General features: G+C 41.1%; 1 protein-coding gene across 1 annotated transcript in view; it reads right to left on the bottom strand.

The window, feature by feature from the left end:
* LOC149302566 (progressive ankylosis protein homolog) overlaps nucleotides 1-14089 on the bottom strand; it is a 45003-nt gene extending 30914 nt beyond the window's left edge. The window contains exon 1 of the mRNA XM_089482263.1: nucleotides 13994-14089. Coding sequence (XP_089338389.1) covers nucleotides 13994-14089 — 96 coding nt within the window. The remainder of the gene's footprint in view (nucleotides 1-13993) is intronic.
* Nucleotides 14090-23340: the final 9251 nt, after the last annotated feature.

Raw genomic sequence — 23340 nt, 5'->3', positions numbered from 1 at the left:
TTTACTTATGCATAGGGTCTACAGATCACAGTAGTGAACACCTTCAAGTTCTAAAGATACCCAAATTGATTCCATGTTCTCCCCTTTTATACTGTATGCTAGAAACGCTTGAAGAAAAAAAAAATACATCTTGATGCGTATTTGTGGGCATTACAAAGAAAGAAGGCCAAAATAGAGAAATGAAGGATAAAAAAATAAGGAATTTTAGAATTTTTAAATCATTTTGGGTCTATCTTCTGGACACATTTCATTTAAAATAATGTAACCATTTTTGCTAGAATTATATACTTCTTTTTCTGAATGGAAAATTGGTTTCTTCAGATACTTTACGAGAAAAAAATATGTAAATTTTTCTTTTCATATCACTTAGCATGTCTGAAGAAAATTCCCCTAAAATACATTCATGGAGGACCATCTGGTTTAAGTTAAGGGTTACTCATTAGCAAGTCCTGAATAGCTATAATACTGTATGGCTGGTACTACAACAAAGAGTGCAACCAGAGAAGAACTGATAATAATCTTCTATCGGCCATAAATCTCCCTCTACTTTGAAGATGGCCGAAACAGGTTGGTGTTATAAAATTACCACCCTGGTTTTTCCATAAGTTCTGTGTTTATGACCAGGGCCGGCCCGACAATGGAGCCGAGTGGGGCAACCGCTCCAGGAGGCACTTTTGAAGGGGTGGCACTTCGCCGCCCCAAGCCCCTTTTTTTTTTTTTTTTTTTTTAAAGCTAAAGAGAGAGAAAGGGGCTCCGACCAGCTTACCAAGCTGTCAGTACCCGCTCGGCGTCCCTCTCTCTCTCCTCTGCGGTGAGTCTCCCTGTTCGGTCTCGGTGCCGGCTTGTAATGCTGAGTGCCGGAAGATTTCCGGCGCTCAACATTACAAGCCGGCACCCAGACTGAACAGGGAGACTCGCCGCAGGACTGCTGAAATGTAAGTACAAGGGGGGGGGGGGTAGATAAGGGGGGGCGGCATTTTTAAATTCGCTCCAGGCGGCATTTTGCCTAGGGCCGGCCCTGTTTATGACCATTCTTTGGTGAGCACTTTCCAGAGAATTGTTTATTCAGATGGGACCAACTCTTCAGTCAATACACTGTTGAATTGAGATACATTGTATCCAGCAGACACGTGGACCTCCTCTACACTTTGCTCTCATATTGGTGAGGGCTATTGTGTGGCTATACATCTCCACCTACATTATCATTTTAAATTTACTTTTCTAGTATCAACTAAGTAGAGAAGCATTTAAAATGGAACTACTAATGGGCAAACGGTGTCATGCACAATTGTTAATAGATTTATTATTAACCTGAGAAGAATTTAGGAAGATACCTATAAAGTAGATGGATGTCCTTTAGGATTGCCCTTTTTAACTTGTTGCTGTGCCCCCACCATGACATGGTATAATGTGGAAAAACTAAAAAATTTACTTTCTCCATTTTTCCCCATTTATGCTAAACCAAGCCATAACAATAAAAAAGAAACTAGATATTTTTTAACCATGTCCCCCCTTAGTAAACGTACTGTATGTATGTTAATACACAGAACCCGTATGGGTCTTGATGACAGCACAAGTAACGCTTTTGGCAGGCAATTTAGGACATGTTGGCATGAGAGGCATTGAGTAGGATATCAGTGGGAGCACAAAGTTATGTCGGACTTGTAAGCACACAGCCAGCTGGTTACTTTTGCTGGACAAAGCAAAATGATTACAGCTTTGTGCCAGTACAAATCTTGCTATTTACACGGGTAGGATCTGATAGGAGCAAACAGAAAAGAAACAAGTAATAAATGCATTATGCTAGCCAAATTGCTAAGAAATGCCTAGTCCTCAGGATTGTAAGCTTGCGAGCAGGGCTCTCCCCACCTAATTTATCGGTCTGTCTTGGTCTGTCAATTCTAGTCTTGTCATACCCCATTGAATACATGCATTGTAAGATGCGCTGTGTAAATTGTTGGCACTATAAGATAATAAGAAAGATAATAATAATAGTCCAAATTATATTTTGGTATGCATCAACCATTCTCCGTTTATGAAAATCTTACATAAACTATTCATTTCCTAGCATAAAACATGGATTCTATGGATTTCTCTAAAGTAATGGTCACTAAAGTATTCTAAAGTTAAAAGTTGCATTAACCATTCGGGTGACCTTTTAATATTTAGGGGGTTTCTGTAATACAAAATATAAACTTGGCACATCTAAAAACGAAAAATTTCCAGGAGCTGGTGTGGATTCTTCTGCCATCCCGGGGATCTGATACAGATACAGACCTAAAAGAATTCAAAGATTTCCTTCAGCTATAGAAAGAGAAATATCTTACCCCACATGGATATCGTTAGCTTATTATCCGAAGGTTTAAAAGGAAGGGTATTTTGTCTTTCAACATATTTTCCATGAAAATAACCAAACTAATAAAACTTCAAATGTAAATTGATCGTCTGGGCCTTTGTTTTTTCTTTCATCTTTTATAGAAACTTTTAGAGTCCTTTTACTGTAGCAGGGAATGTAGTGTACCTTGGGGGTAGCCACCCTTGAAGCATCAATTATCGGGGACAGACTGACCTGCCACAGATCTACTTTATTGAGAGAGTGGTATGTAAGTGGAACAGCCTCCCAGCAGGAGGAGTAGAGGTTATAAATGTATGACTAAAGTGCTCCCGAGTATTACTGAAGACACGGTTTATAGGCTTTGATTTGTAAGGCATGTTTGCAGGGTTGTGTTAATCAGAGGTTATGAAAACGAACAATAATTAAAACTTTTTTTTGAAGTTAAAAGTTACTATGTCAAACAAGTACATACATTACAAAGTATTATATTATACACACAGACAAAATGCATGCCAAGCGTGTGACACCAAACAAAACAAAAGTGAACTGGAAGGTGAAAGTTAAATTTTAACCTTGTGGCACCCTTCAGTGCAAATTGTCACCTTTTTGGTCAAATACTTGAGAAGTATATGTTTTCCAGGCACTTAAACAGTATTAAGCATGATAAATAACATAAACAATGCTAACATTAGGATCTTGGGACCTTCTAAATGATCTTAACCTATGAGGCAAAAAAAAAACAACTCTTCAATAGATCACCTGTATTCAAGCAGGCATTTCATTTCATGCATCATATGGAGGTTGAGCCACCTTGGCACAGCCCTCTATAATATAAAGGGGTAGGTTGTGTAGACCTTCCTTATAAGCATACCTGGCACCTCTCCGGGTTTGGCTTCTCCGGTTCTCCTGGTCAAGACCCGCCTGCCGACATCAGTGTGCAGTCCTGGCTGCGTCCCGCAAGGGAAGGCTCCGGCTACCGGAGCCCAGAAGTTCCCAGGTATGCTTATAAGCAGCCCATTTGGCAGCGGCGCACCCAGAAAAGTGTGTATAATTTGGTGTATACCTTGTTTATCTTTATACATATTACAAATGATACCATCAACCTTGCATAAGCCTTGTTTACCTTTCAGTTGTTTTACTAAAACAAACCATATTCCACATATAAATTTTCATATTCTCAAAAACAAACACCAAGGGTAAAAAAATCAATCAATCCCCAGCTACCCCGGTTCTGTATCCTGGCTAAACATTTTTTTCACCACAGCAGCACTTGGTCTCTGTGCATGCGCAGGTATTGGGAGGAAGCAATTAGACTCTTGATCTATTCACCCCTAGTAACTGGGTTCAAACTCTCAAACCAGCCCATGCCATTGTCTCCTTGGCTTGCAAAAAATATATAACAATTAAATGTAACTGAAAGTAGGGCTCTCTGGCTCTTTGAAGCGTGTTTTTTACAAACCCCCCAAAAATGTATATTTTAAACGCCGACACTCTTCATGCATTCTGTCTTTATTTGCATGTCATTGTTATATGCGTGAATTCATTATACTGCTCTGCAGATGCCATTAATGAGAAAAACATAAAATATTAAATCCTGTGTTTCTGACTGCAAAACAATATATTTTGTATTTATTTTACTTATAAATATTTCTGTAACACAGCCCGCCTTTTATCGCACACAAAAGAAATAAGCTCCTTAAATTAATTTTTGTATTATTTTTTTTAAAATACTCCAAGTGGTATAAAAATAAATGAGGAAAGTTAAATGACCATTTGTACTGTAGTAAATAATCAAGTTTTTTTCAATCACTGCAGGTCTATTAACCATTGCAAAGTACTGTGTAGGCTTCTTTTACAGCCTGCAGGGCCAAAGTCTAATCGGGCTTCCGGCTACATGAGCGTGTAAAGTATTTGCATGTTTCTGCTTCGTTATAATTTAAGGTCATCATGTAAATGCCTCGTTCATAAAACCGAAGCTGGAAAAAACATTAATCTCACTAATATATTTTAATATAAAAGCTGTCATGGTGGCAGTTACCCTTTAGCTTAATCAATCCACTTATAGTTTTTTTTCTTATCGCTTTACAATTGGTGAAATTATTTTTGGGAACATTTAGTTGAAAAGGACACTCCAGCCATCTTGTCAACTTTATTGCTTCCAACGGCAGCACTTTTCTGCCACTGATTTATTATTCTGTGAATATCTTAATACCGCATTGGCTTGATTATAGGCCGCAACCTAAAAGTTAGGTGCTTTTTTAAAGAAAATATTACCGTATTTGCTCGATTATAAGACGACCCCCCAAATCTGAATATTAATTTGGGAAAAATAGAAAAAGCCTGAATATAAGACGACCCTATAGGAAAAAAGTTTTACCAGTAAATGTTAATTCATCTAAATTAATTTTTTTAATAAAAGCTATGTTTGAGAAAAATATTTTGGTTTTATTTCCTTCTATTTTCCAACCTGCCCCCCAGTTATGCACATCTGCCCCAGAAATGCCTTATACCCCCTATATGCCACTGTGCCCCATGATATGCCTTTTAACCCTCTAAATGCCACTGTGCCCCATGATATGCCTTTTAACCCTATATGCCACTGTGCCCCATGATATGCCTTTTGACCACCTATGTGCCACTCTGCCTCCAGAAATGCCTTATACCCCTATATGCTACTCTGGCATTTAGAGGGTTAAAAGGCATATTATGGGGAAGAGTGGCATATAGAGAGGTTTAAGGCATTCAGGTGGCAGAGTGGCGTATAGAGGGTTAAAAAGGCATTTCTGGAGGCAGAGTGGCATTAAGGGGGTTGAAAGGCATTTCACAGAGCACTCTGCCTCCAGAAATGCCTTATGCCCCCCCATTTAACACTCCCCCGCCCCCCCAAACTTACCGGTGCTTCTAACTTCCCTGTCATGTAGCCGGGGCAGCGTGTAGATCCCACGCACTTCCGCTGCAGCCAGAAGGAGGCGTGGCTAGCAGCGGGGGTTGTCTGCGTCCATCGCGCAGACCTTCCCCAAATGTCAGAGATCAGAGTTCCCCAGCTACACACCGGGGACTCAGAAGTACCGGTAAGTGGGGCAGGGGGGACAGGAAGATCCAGGTCCCCTGCAGCTGCGGGGGATCTGGATCTTAGTCGTCTCATAGTCAGACCTATTTGAGGTCTGATTATAAGACGACCCGATTATAAGACGAGGGGTATTTTTCAGAGCATTTGCTGTGAAAAAAACCTTGTCTTATAATCGAGCAAATACGGTATATTTTTAGAAAAAATACACATTAGTGGAATAGTAAAACAGTATTCTACCAAACATACTGTATTTTAACATCTTTGGCATCTATTATGCAGTTAGCCAACATATACCGTATTGGCTCGAATATAGGCCGCACTTTTTTCCCCCACTTTAAGTCTTTAAAGTGGGGGTGCGGCTTATATTCGGGGTCTAGCGCCGGGCAGGCAGCGGGGTTAGGATACAGATCCCCCGCAGTGGTGCAGGGGACCTGCATCCTACTCCCCGATACGCTCAGACAGCCTCCCCTGCCAGCACTTCCCACGGGGTTGTCTGAGCGCATCGTGCGGACCGTCCGCACGATGCGTTTTACCTCTGCCCCCCCCGACTTACCGGAGCAGACTCCCGAGTGTCTTGCGGGGCACATCTACGCAATACGCGTATACAACTTCCGGTGCCGGCACATCCGCTTGTATACGCGTATTGCGTAGATGTCCCCCCGCCGGCCCCGCAAGACACCTGGGAGTCTGCTCCGGTAAGTCGGGGGGGGGGGGGGGCAGAGGAGGACAGTGGCAGCATATCAGCATATTCCGGGGGGGGGGGGGGCAGAGGAGGACAGTGGCAGCATATTCCGGGGGGAGGACAGTGGCAGCATATCTCGGGGGGGGGACAGTGGCAGCATATCTCGGGGAGGGAGGACAGTGGCAGCATATCTCGGGGGGGGAGACAGAGTGGCAGCATGTTTTTTTTGGTGCTTTTTTTTTAAAGAAAAAAACTTTTTCTTTAAAAAAGCACCAAACTTTTAGGGTGCGGCCTATATACGGGGGCGGCCTATATCCGAGCCAATACGGTATTACATACAAACAGAAAACCAATAGCCATTTTAATGCACCTTACTTACAGATATGCCACTCTGCTCCCAAGGTATGTCACATTGCCCCCCCCCCCAGATATGCTGCCACTCTGCCTCCCCAGATATGCTGCCACTCTTTCCCCCCATATATGCTGCCACTCTGCACCCCCCAGATACGCTGCCACTCTGCCCCCCTGACTTACCAGTGCAGACTCCTGTATCCTCCTGTTGCCCCCGGAATCACTTCCAGCAGCAGTCAGCATGCACACCTTGGAACCCTGCTATGTGTACCCAATAAGTAGACACAACTACCTTGGATTGAGTACAGCAGGAATGAACAGTTTATTGTTGTAAAACATATATCCTCATATATACACAGAACCTTTAATTCCCCTGGCAGCAATCCTATTCATGGGATTAGTTAAACAATGGAGCTCCTACCTGTGCTAACTTTTTTTGACAGCCAGGCTGGAGCCATCTCTGAGTACCTTGGGGGGCCTGTATGACAGGTCATTCTGTCACATAGTATATTCAGACCATGGAGGATGTGGTTAACTGCTACAGCCTCTTCTGTGTCAGGTTAGTGGTATGTGTATGTATATATATATATATATATATATATATATATACACACACATATATACACAGTATATATATACACACAGTATATATATATATATATATATATATATTTATTTATTTTTTTTTAGATTAATTTTGGAAGAATGCACATACAAATATTCACTGAGACAGAAAACACAATGGGGAGAAATAATCATACGGACCCAGAAGGGAAGATAATTTTGTCTCGAAGGTGATGCCTTTTATTAGTCCAACATAGAAGAAAGCTTAAAGGTCATTTAATCTTAAGAAGAGATCTTTGAGATCCTGAATGATTGATGTAACACTATATTTTTTCTGTGTTGGTCCAATAAAAGTATAACCAAGACCAGGGGTGGGCAATTAATTTTCCCATGGGGCCACATGAGAAATTGGAATGGTTTTAGAGGGCCAGACCTCTACAAACTACAAACTCCGAAGCCTTGTCCATTTTGTTAACTTATGTGCTGTTTAATAAAGTTATTCAAGCCTACGTCATTGGTAGAGGTGCTTGAATAAGTAAGGCCTGAATAACTATTAGCACAGCACAGAAGTGAACAAAATGAACAAGGCTTCGGAGTGCATACCGTATTTTTCGCTCTATAAGACGCACCTGCTGATAAGACGCACCTAGATTTTAGAGGAGAAAAAAAAGGAAAAAATATTTTGAGCTAAAAAATGGGCTAAAATATTTATTACAATAACTGAATAAGCTATGAACACAGTAAGACACACGCAGTAAGACACACACAGACACAGTAAGACACACACAGACACAGTAAGACACACACAGACACAGTGAGACACACACAGACACAGTGAGACACACACAGACACAGTAAGACACACACAGACACAGTGAGACACACACAGACACAGTAAGACACACACAGACACAGTAAGACACACACAGACACAGTAAGACACACACAGACACAGTGAGACACACACAGACACAGTAAGACACACACAGACACAGTGAGACACACACAGACACAGTAAGACACACACAGACACAGTGAGACACACACAGACACAGTAAGATACACACACAGTAAGACACACACACACAAACACAGTAAGACACACACACACAGTAAGACCTCCCTCCCTAACCCCCCTTCTCAGTATCTCCCCTCTAACTCCCTAACCCCCCCTTCTCAGTATCTCCCCTCTAACTCCCTAACCCCCCCTTCTCAGGATCTCCCCCCCCGCCCCGGTCACTTACCTTAAACTCCTGTGTTGGAAGCGTGAGGCGTTTGTCTCGGGTGCCGGCGCTTCACTGCTGATCGCCGGCGTCTGACGTCATATACCGGCGCCCAGCGTAAAGCGCCGGCACCCGAGACAAACGCTTCCAACACAGGAGTTTAAGGTAAGTGACCGGGGCGGGGGGGGACACCGGACTCATTGGTGAGTCACCAGGACACTCTTTGCGGGCCGGTCCGAGCTATTCAGCGGGCCGGATGTGGCCCGCGGGCCGTGCTTTGCCCAGGTCTGACCAAGACGCTTCTCTTGTATTCTTTTCCGGACATGTCAACGTGATACACTTAATGCTTCAGACATATTTTGGAATTAAAATGTGTAAAGTTCTGTTGCCTATCTAAATAATTGTCTTTTTTGGCAACGTCCAAAGGATGAAACCATTTAATTGTTATCATACTTGAACAGACTTGTTTAAAAGTGTTTTCAGCGAATCATGCATGAATGGAAAGCAGTCACAGAGCAAACACCCTATTCTGCCAACATGCTTTTGATTATGGAAACCATGGTTTCAGGGTATATGCGAAAGGCCTGCTAACTAGATCGGTAATTAACAACAGCAATAGAGCATTCAACCAACTTTGGTGGAGAAAAGCCTGGGGATTAATTAGGAATGTATGTTATCTGTGCCTTACCTCTACCACAACATAATTCAACCATATATGTCAACTGTTTTCTCTCCCTCAGAACTTTACAACATCTAACACAGATGATATCCATATGCTTGAGGCTTGTTATTTATATATACACTTTAAGGCTGAAAGTATTGGGACATCTGACCATTACACCAACAGGGACTTTTATGACATTGCATTCTAAATACATGGACATGGGCAAAAATCCCCCCAGAAACACTCCAAAATCTTGTGGAAAGCCTTCTCAGAAGAATGGAAGCTGTTATAGCTGCAAAGAGGGGGGCAACTACACATTAACGTCTATATATTAAAATGCAATGCCATAAAGGTCCCTGTTGGTGTAATGGTCAGGTGTCCCAATACTTTTGCAATATAGTATACGTATACAAAACACTTAATTCCATTCTAGGAAACATATCTTAGCTTCATTTTCTCAAGATCTGCCTGAATATTCCTCAGAATTATGTTATTTCTCCCCTCTATGCTGACCCCGTCACTCCGAGACAGAGATCTCAGCTTGCAGTATTTAAAAAATATATATATTTTGATTCAGCTCCTTGGTAAGCAATATAGCCATGAACAGGCCCGGACTGGGACAAAAAGCAGCCCATTTTTATTTATTTATTTATTGTTAAAGCCCACCCTTCATGTACCATCTTTGCATTTCCCCAAATCACTTAAACATTCATGATAGACACAAACACTCATTCACTCATATTCATTAATGCAGTCTCACAAATCATTCAAGCAATTCATCCACACATTTATTCATTCATTCTCGTACGCATTCACACTACCCCCTCTCCCAATCTACCCCTCCCCTTCTTATCTGCCCCTTCTAACTATGTACCCCCCTTCCCCACTTCTCAATATGTACCCCCTCTCACTATCTATCCCCTCTCCCCCTTTCTATCTAACCCCTCTCCCCCCTCTCACTGCACCCCCCTCCCTCACCCTACTTACCTTGTTGCCGGAGTAAGCAGCAACTGCGACCGGGCCCACCACTCTAGGGGGCCGGGCAGCCCCCACCAGGGATGGCCTTAGGGGTGTGCGGCCGCACAGGGTTTAAATTAAAACATCGGGGGTTTTTTGTTATTTTTTTTTAAAACTTTATTTAACATCCTCCATGTTAAATAAAGTTAAACAAACTTTATTTAACATGGAGGATGTTAAATAAAATAAACACCCCCCCCCCCGATGTTTTAATTTAAGCCCTGTGCGGCCACGCACCCCTAAGGCCGGCCCTGGTTGGGGCTGCCCGGCCCCCTAGAGTTGCGGACCCGGTCGCAGTTGCTGCGTGCTTAATAGGCAGTTGCCCCTTATGCCCTGCGTTAATGCGGCCGTAGAGGGCTATTTTAAGGTAGGGGCCTGGAGCTGCAGCTCCATCAGCCCCTACCTCAATCCGGCCCTGAGCCTCCGGGCTTGGCCATGAATAATTATATAGGACTCACCAAACTTGGAGTACGTTGGCACGGTGGTGGGCTGAGTGACATACGGCTATATAGCATGACGGAATCCTCAATATTTATGCCTAAAACGGGTGTTTTTTGAATGGTATTCGCTAGGTATGCGCTGAATTCGGTGTAGACAACACAAATGCTGATTATTTAAATCTGATACTACTCCATTTTTAAGAGAAACTCTCCAAGGATGCTATTATATGAACTGCAACAAATACAAAAGTGAAGGGAGCACTCGTGGCAGTGACATCTCTTTTTTCAATGCAATTTAAACTATAAAAAAAAGTTATTCTAAAGGAATACTAGGGGAAATAGGTTAAAATTAACGGGAACAAATAACGGTGTCTGGCTTTAAAGTAACTTTTCTGGAGATACAACAGAGCTGCATGGGAATGCCCCTCTACATTTCACAATCTGCCCCAGTTGACGGAAGTGGACATCTCATGCATGGCACCGCCAAACACATCTCCTGCAAGTCAAGTAGCTGGGGGTACAAACGCATGATGAACACTGATGAATACCCCTTTATGTGAATGGGAAAAGCATTATTATAAGGTTACATATTTAGCCATCATATACAGTATATGCATTAATGTGCATTTGAGGGCTACACGGCAGATTTTAAAATATGATTGATGACATAACAACAATACATGGTTAAACCCTGCTGCCATGTGGAATTGCACAATTTCTTTTTTCCCGCAAATAAAATGTATTATTTGTTAATTAATATTTATTTAGTCTTTATTGAAATAGTGTAACAGTGTAACTATGCTTCGTGAGGGACCAGCCTGAAGTAATGGTCAACTTGGTCCTAAATAACAAATAGTTTATATGGGGACATTTCTTAAAAAGCCATTACACTAATGAAAACTTGTCTCCTTCGCAGGGAAAGGTCACTGTGGTTGGCCCCTCGTAATGCATACTGAAGATAGGGATTTAAAACATTCTAGCTTACCTCAACTCATAAATAAAATCATTTTAATTTAACCCACGTCTACAACTAGATGATGAAAAAATGTATCCCCCTACACCAATGATTCTCACAGGTTAGGAAACTTTATACAACATACATGTATTGTAGAAGAAAGTCATCCATGGCTTGGTCACTGTGGACATGTATTTTTAGCTGCAGTCAAGTGATGCCATCAACGGGAAGCTGTACACTTGTGAAATGTTTATTCCATGAGGGAGGCAATGCAGAAATGTCTGATTTGTCCCTAGATTATAAACCCTAATGACTGCTACAAGACAGCGACTGCTCCCTCTTTTCACCCCTCCATTTGTTTCAATGAAACCTACTACTCCTTTAGATTGTAAGCTCACATGCGAGGCCATCAAAAACCCACCGTTCCTGAATGGAACTTTGTATGAAAGTACCATACGGCTAGCTGGTATGCTCATGGGCACGGTTCTCAACATCCAATGTGTCGGTGTGTGTTAATGTATATTTGTTATAGGTGTTAACTGCCCCACTTCAATTGTACAGGGCTGTATAATTAATGGGAGCTTAATGAATAAAATGTAATAATAATAATAAACTAATTTGAGCAGGGCCCTCCTCACCTGTTGTTTCTGTAAGTCACATTGTTATGTAAAATACTATTTATGTCCTGTTTACCCATTGTACAGCGCTGCAGAATATGATGGCGCTATATAAAACAATAAATAATAATAATGTTCCAAATGAGAACATATCATATTTACCCTGTCTAAGAAGGTTGTGAGTTCCTATTATTTAATTTAGCTTTGAATCAAACATTTTTTTTAATACAAGTCTCTAGAATTGCACCGAGCATGCGAACAGGAATGGGAATCTAGAAGCTCCAACATTACTGACTGATTTGAGAAGGTCTCAGGACCAGAATGAATTCTGTATCTTCTTAACATCCTCTATCCCACATGTTCTGTTGATTTAAATAAAATTTACTTTGCAACTTTTCGCAATTTAATCTCCCTTTAAGATTGTTTTATGCTTGTGTAGGGGTCCCCAACATTTAGCTCCCAAGCTACAGGTAGCTCTCTGGCTAGCTCTGAAGCGAGCAGTTTGCTCCAGGTCAGGAGGAAAGGCAGCGGTGTATGTATCTATTGGAGCAAAAGTAACCCTCAGGATGAAATACAACGAAAAGTAAATTCAAATCACAAAGCGATAAATAAATAACTTATAGCCTTAACTACAAGAGAGTTCATAGACCCCTGCCCAAGAGTGTAAAGCCTATACCAAGTTATTACATGAGTAGGAAGGGGAAGGAATAAATAAAAGCTGGTCAAGATAACATATGGGTGTACTGGGCACGAGTATAAACAATAAAAATTTTTTTACCAAATAATAGCCTATTTTCATTTAGTTAATGACCTGTATGCCCTTGAAAATTACCCCTATTTACTAAAAGTAAAATGTGATATTTGTTTAAACAATGTGTTGCTTTACATGCGTATTCTCTCCAGTATAACCAGATACTATTAAGTAATCTGCGTTCACTGTCCTTGGGGCATTAAAACGGTCTAAGAGCCAGCATGTATCATGTGATGAATATACCAAATGAATTTTTATTACAATAAAAAGCCACATACTAGCTCCAGGTGCAAACGCTTCTAGCATGCATCATTATGTATTAGTATTATATTGAAAATGCTGACTGCACCATTAAATATTCCCCCCTTGTGAGATATCAGCAATGTACCCTAGCTTTCCGTCCACCATTACGGAAAGCATTCGGGCATTTTTAAGCTAAAAATAAAAGAAAACCTAATCACGTTCTTTTCTGTTTCTATTCTGTATGTGTTAATGGAAATGTTAGTGGTTTACACAATGTGAAATTACATAATCACTCAGGGCAAAGAGTGCATTTGTAATGGCTGTGCTGGGGAGATTATAGAGTTTGGTCGCTGTCAGAGGTTTGAAACATGAGAATTTTAGAGATAAGGGGAAAAAAAACAAGGTCAGGGGAATTAGAACAAATGTCTAATAGCTTCGGTGTAATGTTTTGTGGGTTTGAAAGCGTTAAAATAGCCTATCTTTATTCAGTGTGCCTTAATACTGAGGATGACAGCACTCCTGCCAAGCATTCCCTCACTCAAACCACTAGCATCTCTGATGTAAACAAAGGTGAGTGGGTATGGGGGGGGGGGGGTGATCAGCACATGAATGTAATCACTATACAGTAAGCATGTCAATATGAGCCCTGATACCACCAGCAACATCACAATAAACGAGAGCCTTTGCAATACTAGTCACGTGACCTTCTCACTAATAGCAGCTTCAGCACCAGTACCAGCAGGAGCTCAGAACACGACACTGAGTAAAATAATCATTAATGACATCACTACTGTATACTGTATAAATAAATGTATCATTAAAGCATCAATATATATATAATTTATGTATAAAATATTCACAAAACATGTATATATATAAATAAAAATATGTTTGTAAAATATTCATTATATATATATATATATATATATGAGATATATAGTTGAACATTTCCATTTAGATATATAGCTTTGTGTATATGTTAGCTAGATGCATAGAATGATGATGATGATGGTGTGATGATGATGATGATGACGAGTCAATTAGCAGGAATCCCCCCAGACAGTGAGGGGCGCTAGCTTACCTGCTCCCCGAAGTCAATAGCTATATTGGTGATCCCCAAAGGAACCAAGAAGCGGATGAGCGGCCAGTAAGGTGTGAGTGCTGGGAATTTCACCATAATATCGCTCGGGTGAGGATGAGCCCAAATACATGTGAAGAAGCGGCAGCGGCAGTAGCGGCGGCGGTACCGAACTCAGGAGCACGACCATGCAAAGCAAACCCCGAGCGGCGAAGGATAACGTGCCGCATGTGGATGTCTAGCAAGAAATGTTAAAGAGCAGGACCATCCCTGCCCTCCCACACAGCAATGATCTGCAGCCAGGAGGAGGAGGGACAACAAAAATATCTGCTGACAGATATTCCATCACCAGAGAGTGAAGAACAAGAAGAATCAGGCAGCAGCGAGCCAATTAAAAAAGCAGGGGTAGAAATGGCTTGTAAACAGAGCCAGCTGAGCGCTGGGGGTACGAGCGGCAGCCGCAGGAGCCTTATACCGGCGGTGTGTGCGGGTTAGCGCTCTTCTCCTCCCCCCTTCGTCTGTGCACGGCAAGTAAAGGGGGAGGTCTCTGCCTCATCCGAGCTCATGAGGGACCCCATGCGGTGTCATGTGTTGCAAACGCGCAAGCCCCTGCCGCCTTCTGCCAGCCGAGGCCCATGGGTGAGTGACAGACATGCGCCACCTGCTGCTCACCGTGTGCATAGCACCCTGCTCCAGTGTGGAAATAACCCTGTTGTGTCATTCAGAAATATGTTCTTAATATTCTTAATAAGTATTTCTTTAGGTTATTAGTTGTAGGTCGAATAGAGACACGTGAAGAAAGATTCAGCCTAAGAAATGAAATGTAATTTGAGGTCACTAGCGCCTCTTACTACACCTATTCACCCCACTTATTGCAGGTTAAACAGGGGTCTGGAAAGAGGCCTATTCTGGCCTGTAGGTCTGGGTGTAGGACAGCGCCTCTGAGGCAAAAAAAAAAGCTTAAAAAGAGGAGTTAGTTGGCGATTACCCACATAAAGTATTTTAGAATGTAATTTAATCATAGTCATAGTGCTAGATTGTGAGCTCACTGGACTGTATCAGTAGGAGTATCTTTGTTATGTATTTGATAGCCATATCTAAAATGTACAATGATACGGCTTATGTTGCCACAGAAGAATAATCAGGCACGCTGGTGTGCTCACTAGTGACGTTTTCTGGTCTCCACAGAGCTGTTTTCACGAGCCACATGTCCTTAACAAGCAGAAGGCCAGGGTATGACATCATATCCTGACACTCCATGGCAGTAAGGATAGAGGCCGACGGGCAACTGAAGATCCTGGGTCGGTTTGGACACATATTTTCCACCTGGATGTCCAAGACCAAGTCTTGTACTATTCTATAGTTATGTGCAAACTGCTTAGATTTTACTTAAACAGACCCAAATATTATTTACAGCATGGGTTAAGCTAGTCATAAATGTCTAAGTGTGCATCGCACTATATAATGACAGAAAAAAGTGCAACATATTTTTCTTATTACTTTTCCTATTTTACACTATATGTAAAACCCAATAATAATAGTAAGGAAGATGACATCTTTTTTTCTACGAAACCCCAGTATCATACCATTGGCCAAGAAAAAATAATCTAGGCATAAAATATTTACTCAATCGTGAGATTGTAGTCCGTTAAAGCTCATCTTCCCATTTTTAAATTAAAAATATGCATTTATATAAATTAAATTTAGAGAGGGGGTACCAGTCACGTCTTAATTTTTCCTGCATGCTGAAAAGTAAGTAATTATAGATCAATTGCCAGTATGCTAGAATCTTTATTATTTTTTACTTGCTATCACTTGGTAAATGTCAAAGTATACAACTTATTGAGCACAGAATATCTCATTATCTAAGCACCACAATATAATGTTCTCTTCAGAGGACAGCAATTACAATTTTACAAATTTCATACTGTTATAAATAACACAAATACCTAATCATGTTATTAGATCTGGAGATGCTTGACTTTATCTTAATCCATAACTGTTACCTGTTCTGTAAACCCATGGGTTGCGTTAACAATAATACCTGCGTATGAGTCAACTGACAGCCCATCACTAGTGCTTTATTATTTTAGTTCATTGTCTTTCTCAAACAATGCGCCTAAATCACATAACAGTCTAAGCATAACAATTTACGCAACTTTTAAGTTGCTTACTCTACTTATGTAATTATTTAGCCATTTGCTAGTGAGATTGGGGTGGCTTGGCACACCTTTGCATCGTTAGTTTGTCTTATCTTCTCAGCACAGATTTTATTGATCCTGATACAAGCTACTTTTACCTGCAAAGTTCTTCATCCTTTGGGACTTCACCCATTTCAAAGGCCCATGTTTTTTTGTATCTGATGCAAAAGTATGAGACCGCAGCAGAGGGAAAAGACATCTTAATCATTTTTTCAGGTCTAGTCTCTAAACTGCAAGTGCTTGCGAGTTGGCAAAAAATGCAGTATTGACAAAAGTTCAACTCACTGGCTTACTAAAGCCAACTCTCTTTAGCACTTGCAAAAGAAAAAAACACACACCTCATATGCAGGAGTCATGTGCATACATGCTTTAAAAAAGCAGGCAACTCACAAATTCAGTAACCTGCAAATGCTAGATAAACTGTATGAGGCCCTAAGTCTATTGAGGATGCAATGCCTCATGCACAGACAGACGTTTTTCAATTTGCTGCCATGTGGGGAAGCTGAATTAATTTTATTTCTGTTTTTAGGACATTTTTCATCTGGCTTTTTTCCTTTTATTTCTTGGATGGCCCCTTACCTTGGGGTGGAAATGAAGACTGATAGCTTTGCTGTTCATCCGTGAAAACATAAGGGCTTTTTGTTTGTTGTTTTTTTTTTGTACAGGTTGCATCCTTTCTGTGCCAAGTGGATAAGGATTTTGAATTTCCACCCTTGTGGCACCCAAAGGGTGTTTAAATTGATCTCTCTTTTAACCCCTTAAGGACCGGGCTAATTTTTTCTTTTTGTACCCTGTGGGACCGAGGCTGTTTTTGCGGTGCTTGTGTTCAGCTGTAATTTTCTCCTCACCCATTTAGTGTACCCACACATGTTATATATTGTTTTTTTCAGGGCAAGATGGGCTTTCTTCAGATATATGACATATGTTTTGATCATATCACCTTATTTACTATAAAAAAAATAATAAAACATGGTGAAAATTTGAAAAAAAAACACCTTTTATGACTTTTCTTTGAAAAATCTTTTAATCACCTACAAAAGGAAGTAAAAAAACTAGCTAAATAGATTCTACTATTTGTCCTGAGTTTAGAAATACCCAATGTTTTTATGTTTTTTTGCTGTTTTTTGTAAGTTATTGGGCAATAAGTACAAGTAGCGTTTTATGATTTCCAAACCTTTTTTTTTCAAATCTGGTAATTCTGCCTCCATCTCCTCTTTGGAACATCTTTGAAGCCGGTTAACTCAATTAATCCCCATCAAACCATATATTTTTGAAAAACAGACACCCCAGGGTATTTCAAATGCTGGTATTTTAAACCTTTCCATGCACTAATTATACAACCACACTTTGTCAAACCTTGTAATAGTAATTTTTTTTATTTTTTTTTCCACACAAATTGTAATTTAGTTATAAATATAAATGTCCTGGTATATGTCACTGTCAAACAACACTCCAATATGTGTTCAGCAACATCTCCTGAGTATGGTGATATCCCACATGCATAGGTTTGTCAGATTGTTTGGCTGGTAAAAGGCTACTTTTGGGACATGCGTAATTCAGGTAGTCATTTGGTCATTCTGCCTCTATATCCTCTTTGGAACATCTTTGAAGCCGACTACTTCAATTTACCCCATCAAACCATATATTTTTGAAAACCAGACACCACAAAGTATTTCAAATGCTGGTATTTTAACCCTTTTATGCATGAGATTCTACCACCTGCCTTTCCCAAAATTTAATTTTGTATTTTTTTCAAAAAAAAATTCATAGCTCCTGGTATGCGTCACTATCAAACAAACCCCCAATGTGTGTTCAGCAACATCTCCCAAGTGCAGTGATACCCCACATGCATGGATTTGTCGGGTTGTTTGAGATTTAAAATCCCACATTTGGGAAGTGTGCTTTTTTTCTCTATTTTGGTCAGTCTGTACCTATGCCCTATCTTCGAGCCCGGCCACTCCAATTTACCCCATCAAGCCATTTTTTATTAAATTAGACACCCCTTGGTTATTTGAAGTGCTTTTATTTTAACTCTTTGTATGTTGAGATTTTTTTTAGAAATTTTAGCACTTGCTCAAAATAATAAACTTTATTTTTATTTTTATTTATTTATTTATTTTTGTTTACACATTTTGCTGGTACTGGGTGGTTCCTCTGGTGACATCACTGCATAATTATTTTTAAATGTTAGCACATTTTTTTTTTAAGCATTTTTTTTACTAATCACATTGTGATTAGAAAGCTGGGCTGGAGACCATCTAGCGAACCTTTTCAACTTTATTATTTTTTTTACAGGGCAGCTGCCATCTTGCGGATGGTGAAGATCACGGGCAGTGGTGGCTGTGACCGCTCTCCGGAGCGGTCACAGCCCGTCCTGGGGTGTTTGGTGTCGCTGAATGCCTCCTGATTGAGGCATTCCAGCGACACCATTGAAGTTTAGGAGGTGATCGATGATCGCCTCCTAAACTCTTTTAAAACGGGCGTCCACCGCCATACAATGTATGGCGGATGTTGACGCCCCGGGGAGGGGCCAGACATGGCCCCTGATGCCGATCTCGGTGTTACTGAATGCCTCGACGTCGAGGCATTACAGCAACGCCGTTTAAGTGAAGAAAGTGATCGTTGATCACTTTCTAAGCTTATTTAATTTGTTGACGGTTCAGGACCGGCAAGGGGTTAAGGGAGGGGTTAAGGGAGACTTAGAGGTATGGGGGTAAGCATGGCATTTTTTTAACCTATCCCACATCCCACATGACCATTTCTTTCCACAGGGGGATTTAGGTACTTTAACCCCCCCTTACCCTAGTTGGCAGGGAGTGGAGTGCCGCCTAGGAAATTTGTATTTCAAACCCCCATCTCACTTGGAACAGGAAGTAAGGGGAAAGAATCGATATGTTTTTTTTTTAATCCCCCCCATCCCCCTGAGCATAGGATGGAATATAATTGTTCAGTATACACCTATGCCGGTTTATTTTAGTACCCCCACTCTGCCTCCGATGAGGGGGATGAAGGAAGAAGGCATATTTGTTACCACCATTTTTATTTCTTTATTATTGAATTGACAGCTAATTTTCAGGCAAGGATATGCATGATCTCATTGAATCTGCACTCACCAGAAATTCACAAAATATGATTTATTAGTATGCACTGTGTGCCTTCTTCATAGCTTGTATAGAAATCCAAATTTCTTGACCACCCCCCAAACTTTTCCATTGTTAAATTATCACTAGCACCTATAGATGTGGTGTACAGAAAACTATATATGTTAAGGGGTCATTTCAGCCAGGTGCGGAGTGAGACCATCCAGGGCCCTGGAGGACCAAGCGTCATGGGCCTCCCTGCTGATGCCCCTTCCTTATCCATGCCCTACCATGACAAATCCTCTTCTTGGTTAAACCCCTCCTTTGTGGTCACACCCCCACATATCTAATTTGTAGTAATAAGCAAAAGATAAGTTTCAAACAGTGTAAACCAAGTTTAATGTGTGGTTTTCTCACAACGTGACAAAAATACACTCACTGGCCACTTTATTATGTATTGCTTGTTAACACAAATAGCTAATCAGCCAATCACATGGCAGAAACTCAGTGCATTTAGGCATGTACATGCGGTCAAGACATCTTGCTGAAGTACAAACCGATCATCAGAATGGGGAAGAAAGGGGATTTAAGTGACTTTGAACATGGAATGGTTGTTGGTGCCAGACAGGCTGGTCTGAGTATTTCAGAAACTGCTGAACTACTGGGATTTTCACGTACAACCACCTCTAGGGTTTATAGAGACTGGTCCAAAAAAGAGAAAATATCCAGTGAGCGGCAGTTGTGATGTCAGAGGAGAATGGGCAGACTGGTTCGAGATGACAGAAAGTCAACAGTAACTCAAATAACCACTCATTACAACAAAGGAATGCAGAATACCATCTCGGAACTCACAACACATCGAACCTTGAAGCAGATAGGCTACAGCAGCAGAAGACCACACCGGGTGCCACTTCTGTCAGCTAACTAAAACTGTACAATGGAAGACTGGAAGAACGTTGCCTGGAGTCTCAATTCCAGCTGCAACATTCAGATGGCAAGGTCAGACATGTAAACATCATGAAAGCATGGATCCATCCTTACTTGTATCAATGGTTCAGGCTGGTGGTGGTGGTGTAATGTTGTGGGGGACATTTTCTTGGCACACTTTGGGCCCCTTAGTACCAATTGAGCATCATATAAACGCAACAGCCTACCTTAGTATTGTTGCTGACCATGTCAATCCCTTTATGGCCACAGTGTACCCATGTTCTGGTGGCTGCTTCCAGCAGGATAATGCACCATGTCACAAAGCTCACATCATCTCAAACTAGTTTCTTGAACATGACAATGAGTTCACTGTACTCCAATGGCCTCCACAGTCACCATATCTCAATTCAATAGAGCATCTTTAGGATGTGGTGGAACGGGAGATTTGCATCGTGTGCAGCCGACAAATCTGCAGCAACTGCGTGATGCCATCTTGTCCATATGGCCCAAAATCCCTGAGGAATACTTCCAGCACCTTGTAGAAAGTATGCCACGAAGAATGAAGGCAGTTCTGAAGGCAAAAGGGGGTCCAACCCGGTACTAGCAAGGTGTACCTAATAAAGTGGCCAGTGAGTGTATAATTCATATTAAATATTTTGGGCACCTTCTGAAGAATACAACAATATTGGACACGTAATCTTAAATACCTAAATATATAAATACTGAAACAATCTGAAACATAAAAACTACTATCACTGTAAACAAGACCTAAAACTAGGAAATACAAAATGTCTTAATTATTATGGAACTATGGGATTGTATAGTTATTGATATTTAGGATTTAATTAATACTTAGCAATTGATATTAATAACTAGACTTGTGCATTCATTTTCGGGCGAACATGAAAACGAACATGAGCAGAAATCCGTAGGTTCACCGTCAGGGGTTAACTTGGTGCAACTTGGCCTGGCAGAGACCACTGGTCTCCCTGCTCCAACAGTTATCCGTACGAACGACCAATAAAATCGTTTAACCTTTAACTGTTGGAGCAGGGAGACCAGTGGTCTCTGCCAGCCAAGTTGCAGCACCAGGATTTTAAAAGTCTGTTCGAGCGACTCCAGCAGAGGGCTCATCTGCCATCAACCAATGAAGTACAGGTATACTTCATTGGTTGATGGCAGAGGAGGCCTCTGCAGGCGACCAATATAGTTGCTCGTACGGACATTTAAAATCCTGGCGCCAAAGCTGCTGCAGAGTCTGTACCGCGTTAACCCCGTATTAACCCCTTCTACAAAAAACAAACACGAAGAATGTATATGAATATTCGTCCGAACCAAACACCGGAAAGGGTGAATATTAAGGAAATACAAAGTTTTTTTCCCTCACGAAGACGAACACGAAGAGTTGGCCGGGGCACAACTCTGTTAATAACTATTGTTATTTTGAAAATATTATCAGATAGATGAAAGCTTCATCTACAGAATACCATCATGAAAGGATCTTAGGAATGTGCTATGTGCTTGAACCTACAACAGTGAACTCAAGCTATGTATTTGGAAGGCTAATGTGTTTTTCTAGCTACAATAGCTACACTTATCCAGGAGAATGCGCCTATGGATACATTTAGAAAACATGCATTGACAGACCCACTCTTTATTGTTTAACACAATCCCTGTCCTATATCTATCTAATCTTAGGTAAGGCCCCCAAGCCTTAATTTATGCAAATAAATAAATTAATCAAATCTACATTCATGTTCACTATATACTGAGGCAGACATTGACAGTGGTACAGTATAACTGCCATCACTATATACTGAGCAAGACACTGAGGGTGATACAGCATAACTCATATCACTATATACGGATCCAGACATTGTCGGTGGTACAGCATAACTCTCATCACTATATACTGAGCCAGACATCGACAGTAGTACAGCATAACTCCCATCACTATATACTGAGCAAGACATTGACTGTTATACAGCATAACTCTTATCACTTTATACTGAGCCAGGCACTTTTTGTGGTACACCTTAACTCATCACTTTATACTGAGCCAGTCACTGCTGTTGGTACACCATAACTCCCATCACACTCTCACTCACAAAATTACTTATACTTTCACACTGTCAAAATATCTCCCTATCTTTCCCGCGTCCCTGTGTTCTTTTCTGCAGCACCTCTTCCTCTTCTTTTTCCACCCCCTGCTTGTCTTCTTGTTTCCCCTTCAGGTGGGTGTGGCTTCAGTGCTGAGCACAGGGAAAAATAACATTGTAGCTTGGCATTTGGCATCAGTATCTGGCGTACATCTCAAGGGAGCAGGATACAGAGGCCTGTATGATCAGACCTCCCGATCCCTTGATTTTGGGTTAGTTAGAGGGAGATCCATAATCTCCCCAACCAGCCCTACTTCTCCAGCTGCAGGCAGTATAGTATGCCTCTGGAGGGAGTAAACCCAGGGATACATCACTGGCGGACAGTCTTAAGACCCTCGCTGGCCCTCCAGTCCTCCGCCCAGACTCCAGCCATCATATGTACTTTAATCCATATAATAGATGTGTTCCCTTACAAATGCCGCATTCTGCATAACCGCTTCTCCACGAAATTGCAGCATTTTACAATCACCAGCTCGTCAGCTTGCAGAAGATACATCTAAGCAAACTCAGATCCTGTTTACCAAAGCATATGCACGATACATCCACAGCCAGCTCCAGCTCTGGCTTGTACAAGAGTTCCAAGATGTCCACATACATAGAAAGCATTGACATTCAATTGTGGGGCATTTTCTTGTCCCTGATTGTTTCAAGCAGTGGCACAAAATTGTTTTTTTTTTACATGCAGGAACATAATGCATATTAAAGTACTTACAAAGTATTTCAATATGTATTCTTCATTGATAAGGCTGTACAGCATACCAGACTGTCTCTTTAACAAAGCATATATCAATGCTGGCTATTGTTTTGAAATAGAAAATACTATTTATTTCAGAAGTGTATCTGCATGGAAAGTGTTTTATGTGTGAGCCTGTAGTGTTAATCCAAAACCCTGTTCATCATATCATAAACTTTCAGTTTTGATATTGGACTAGACAACTACTGTACGTAGACATCTTGTCTATGTATTATTATATCAAGCAGAC

This window comes from Sceloporus occidentalis, unplaced genomic scaffold (assembly GCF_023333645.1).
Source record: "Sceloporus occidentalis isolate IW3139 unplaced genomic scaffold, rSceOcc1.0.p SCAF_18, whole genome shotgun sequence".
Classification (NCBI taxonomy): Eukaryota; Metazoa; Chordata; class Lepidosauria; order Squamata; family Phrynosomatidae; genus Sceloporus; species Sceloporus occidentalis.
The sequence above is the reverse complement of the archived record's forward strand: the minus strand, read 5'-3'. Positions and strand labels throughout refer to the sequence as shown.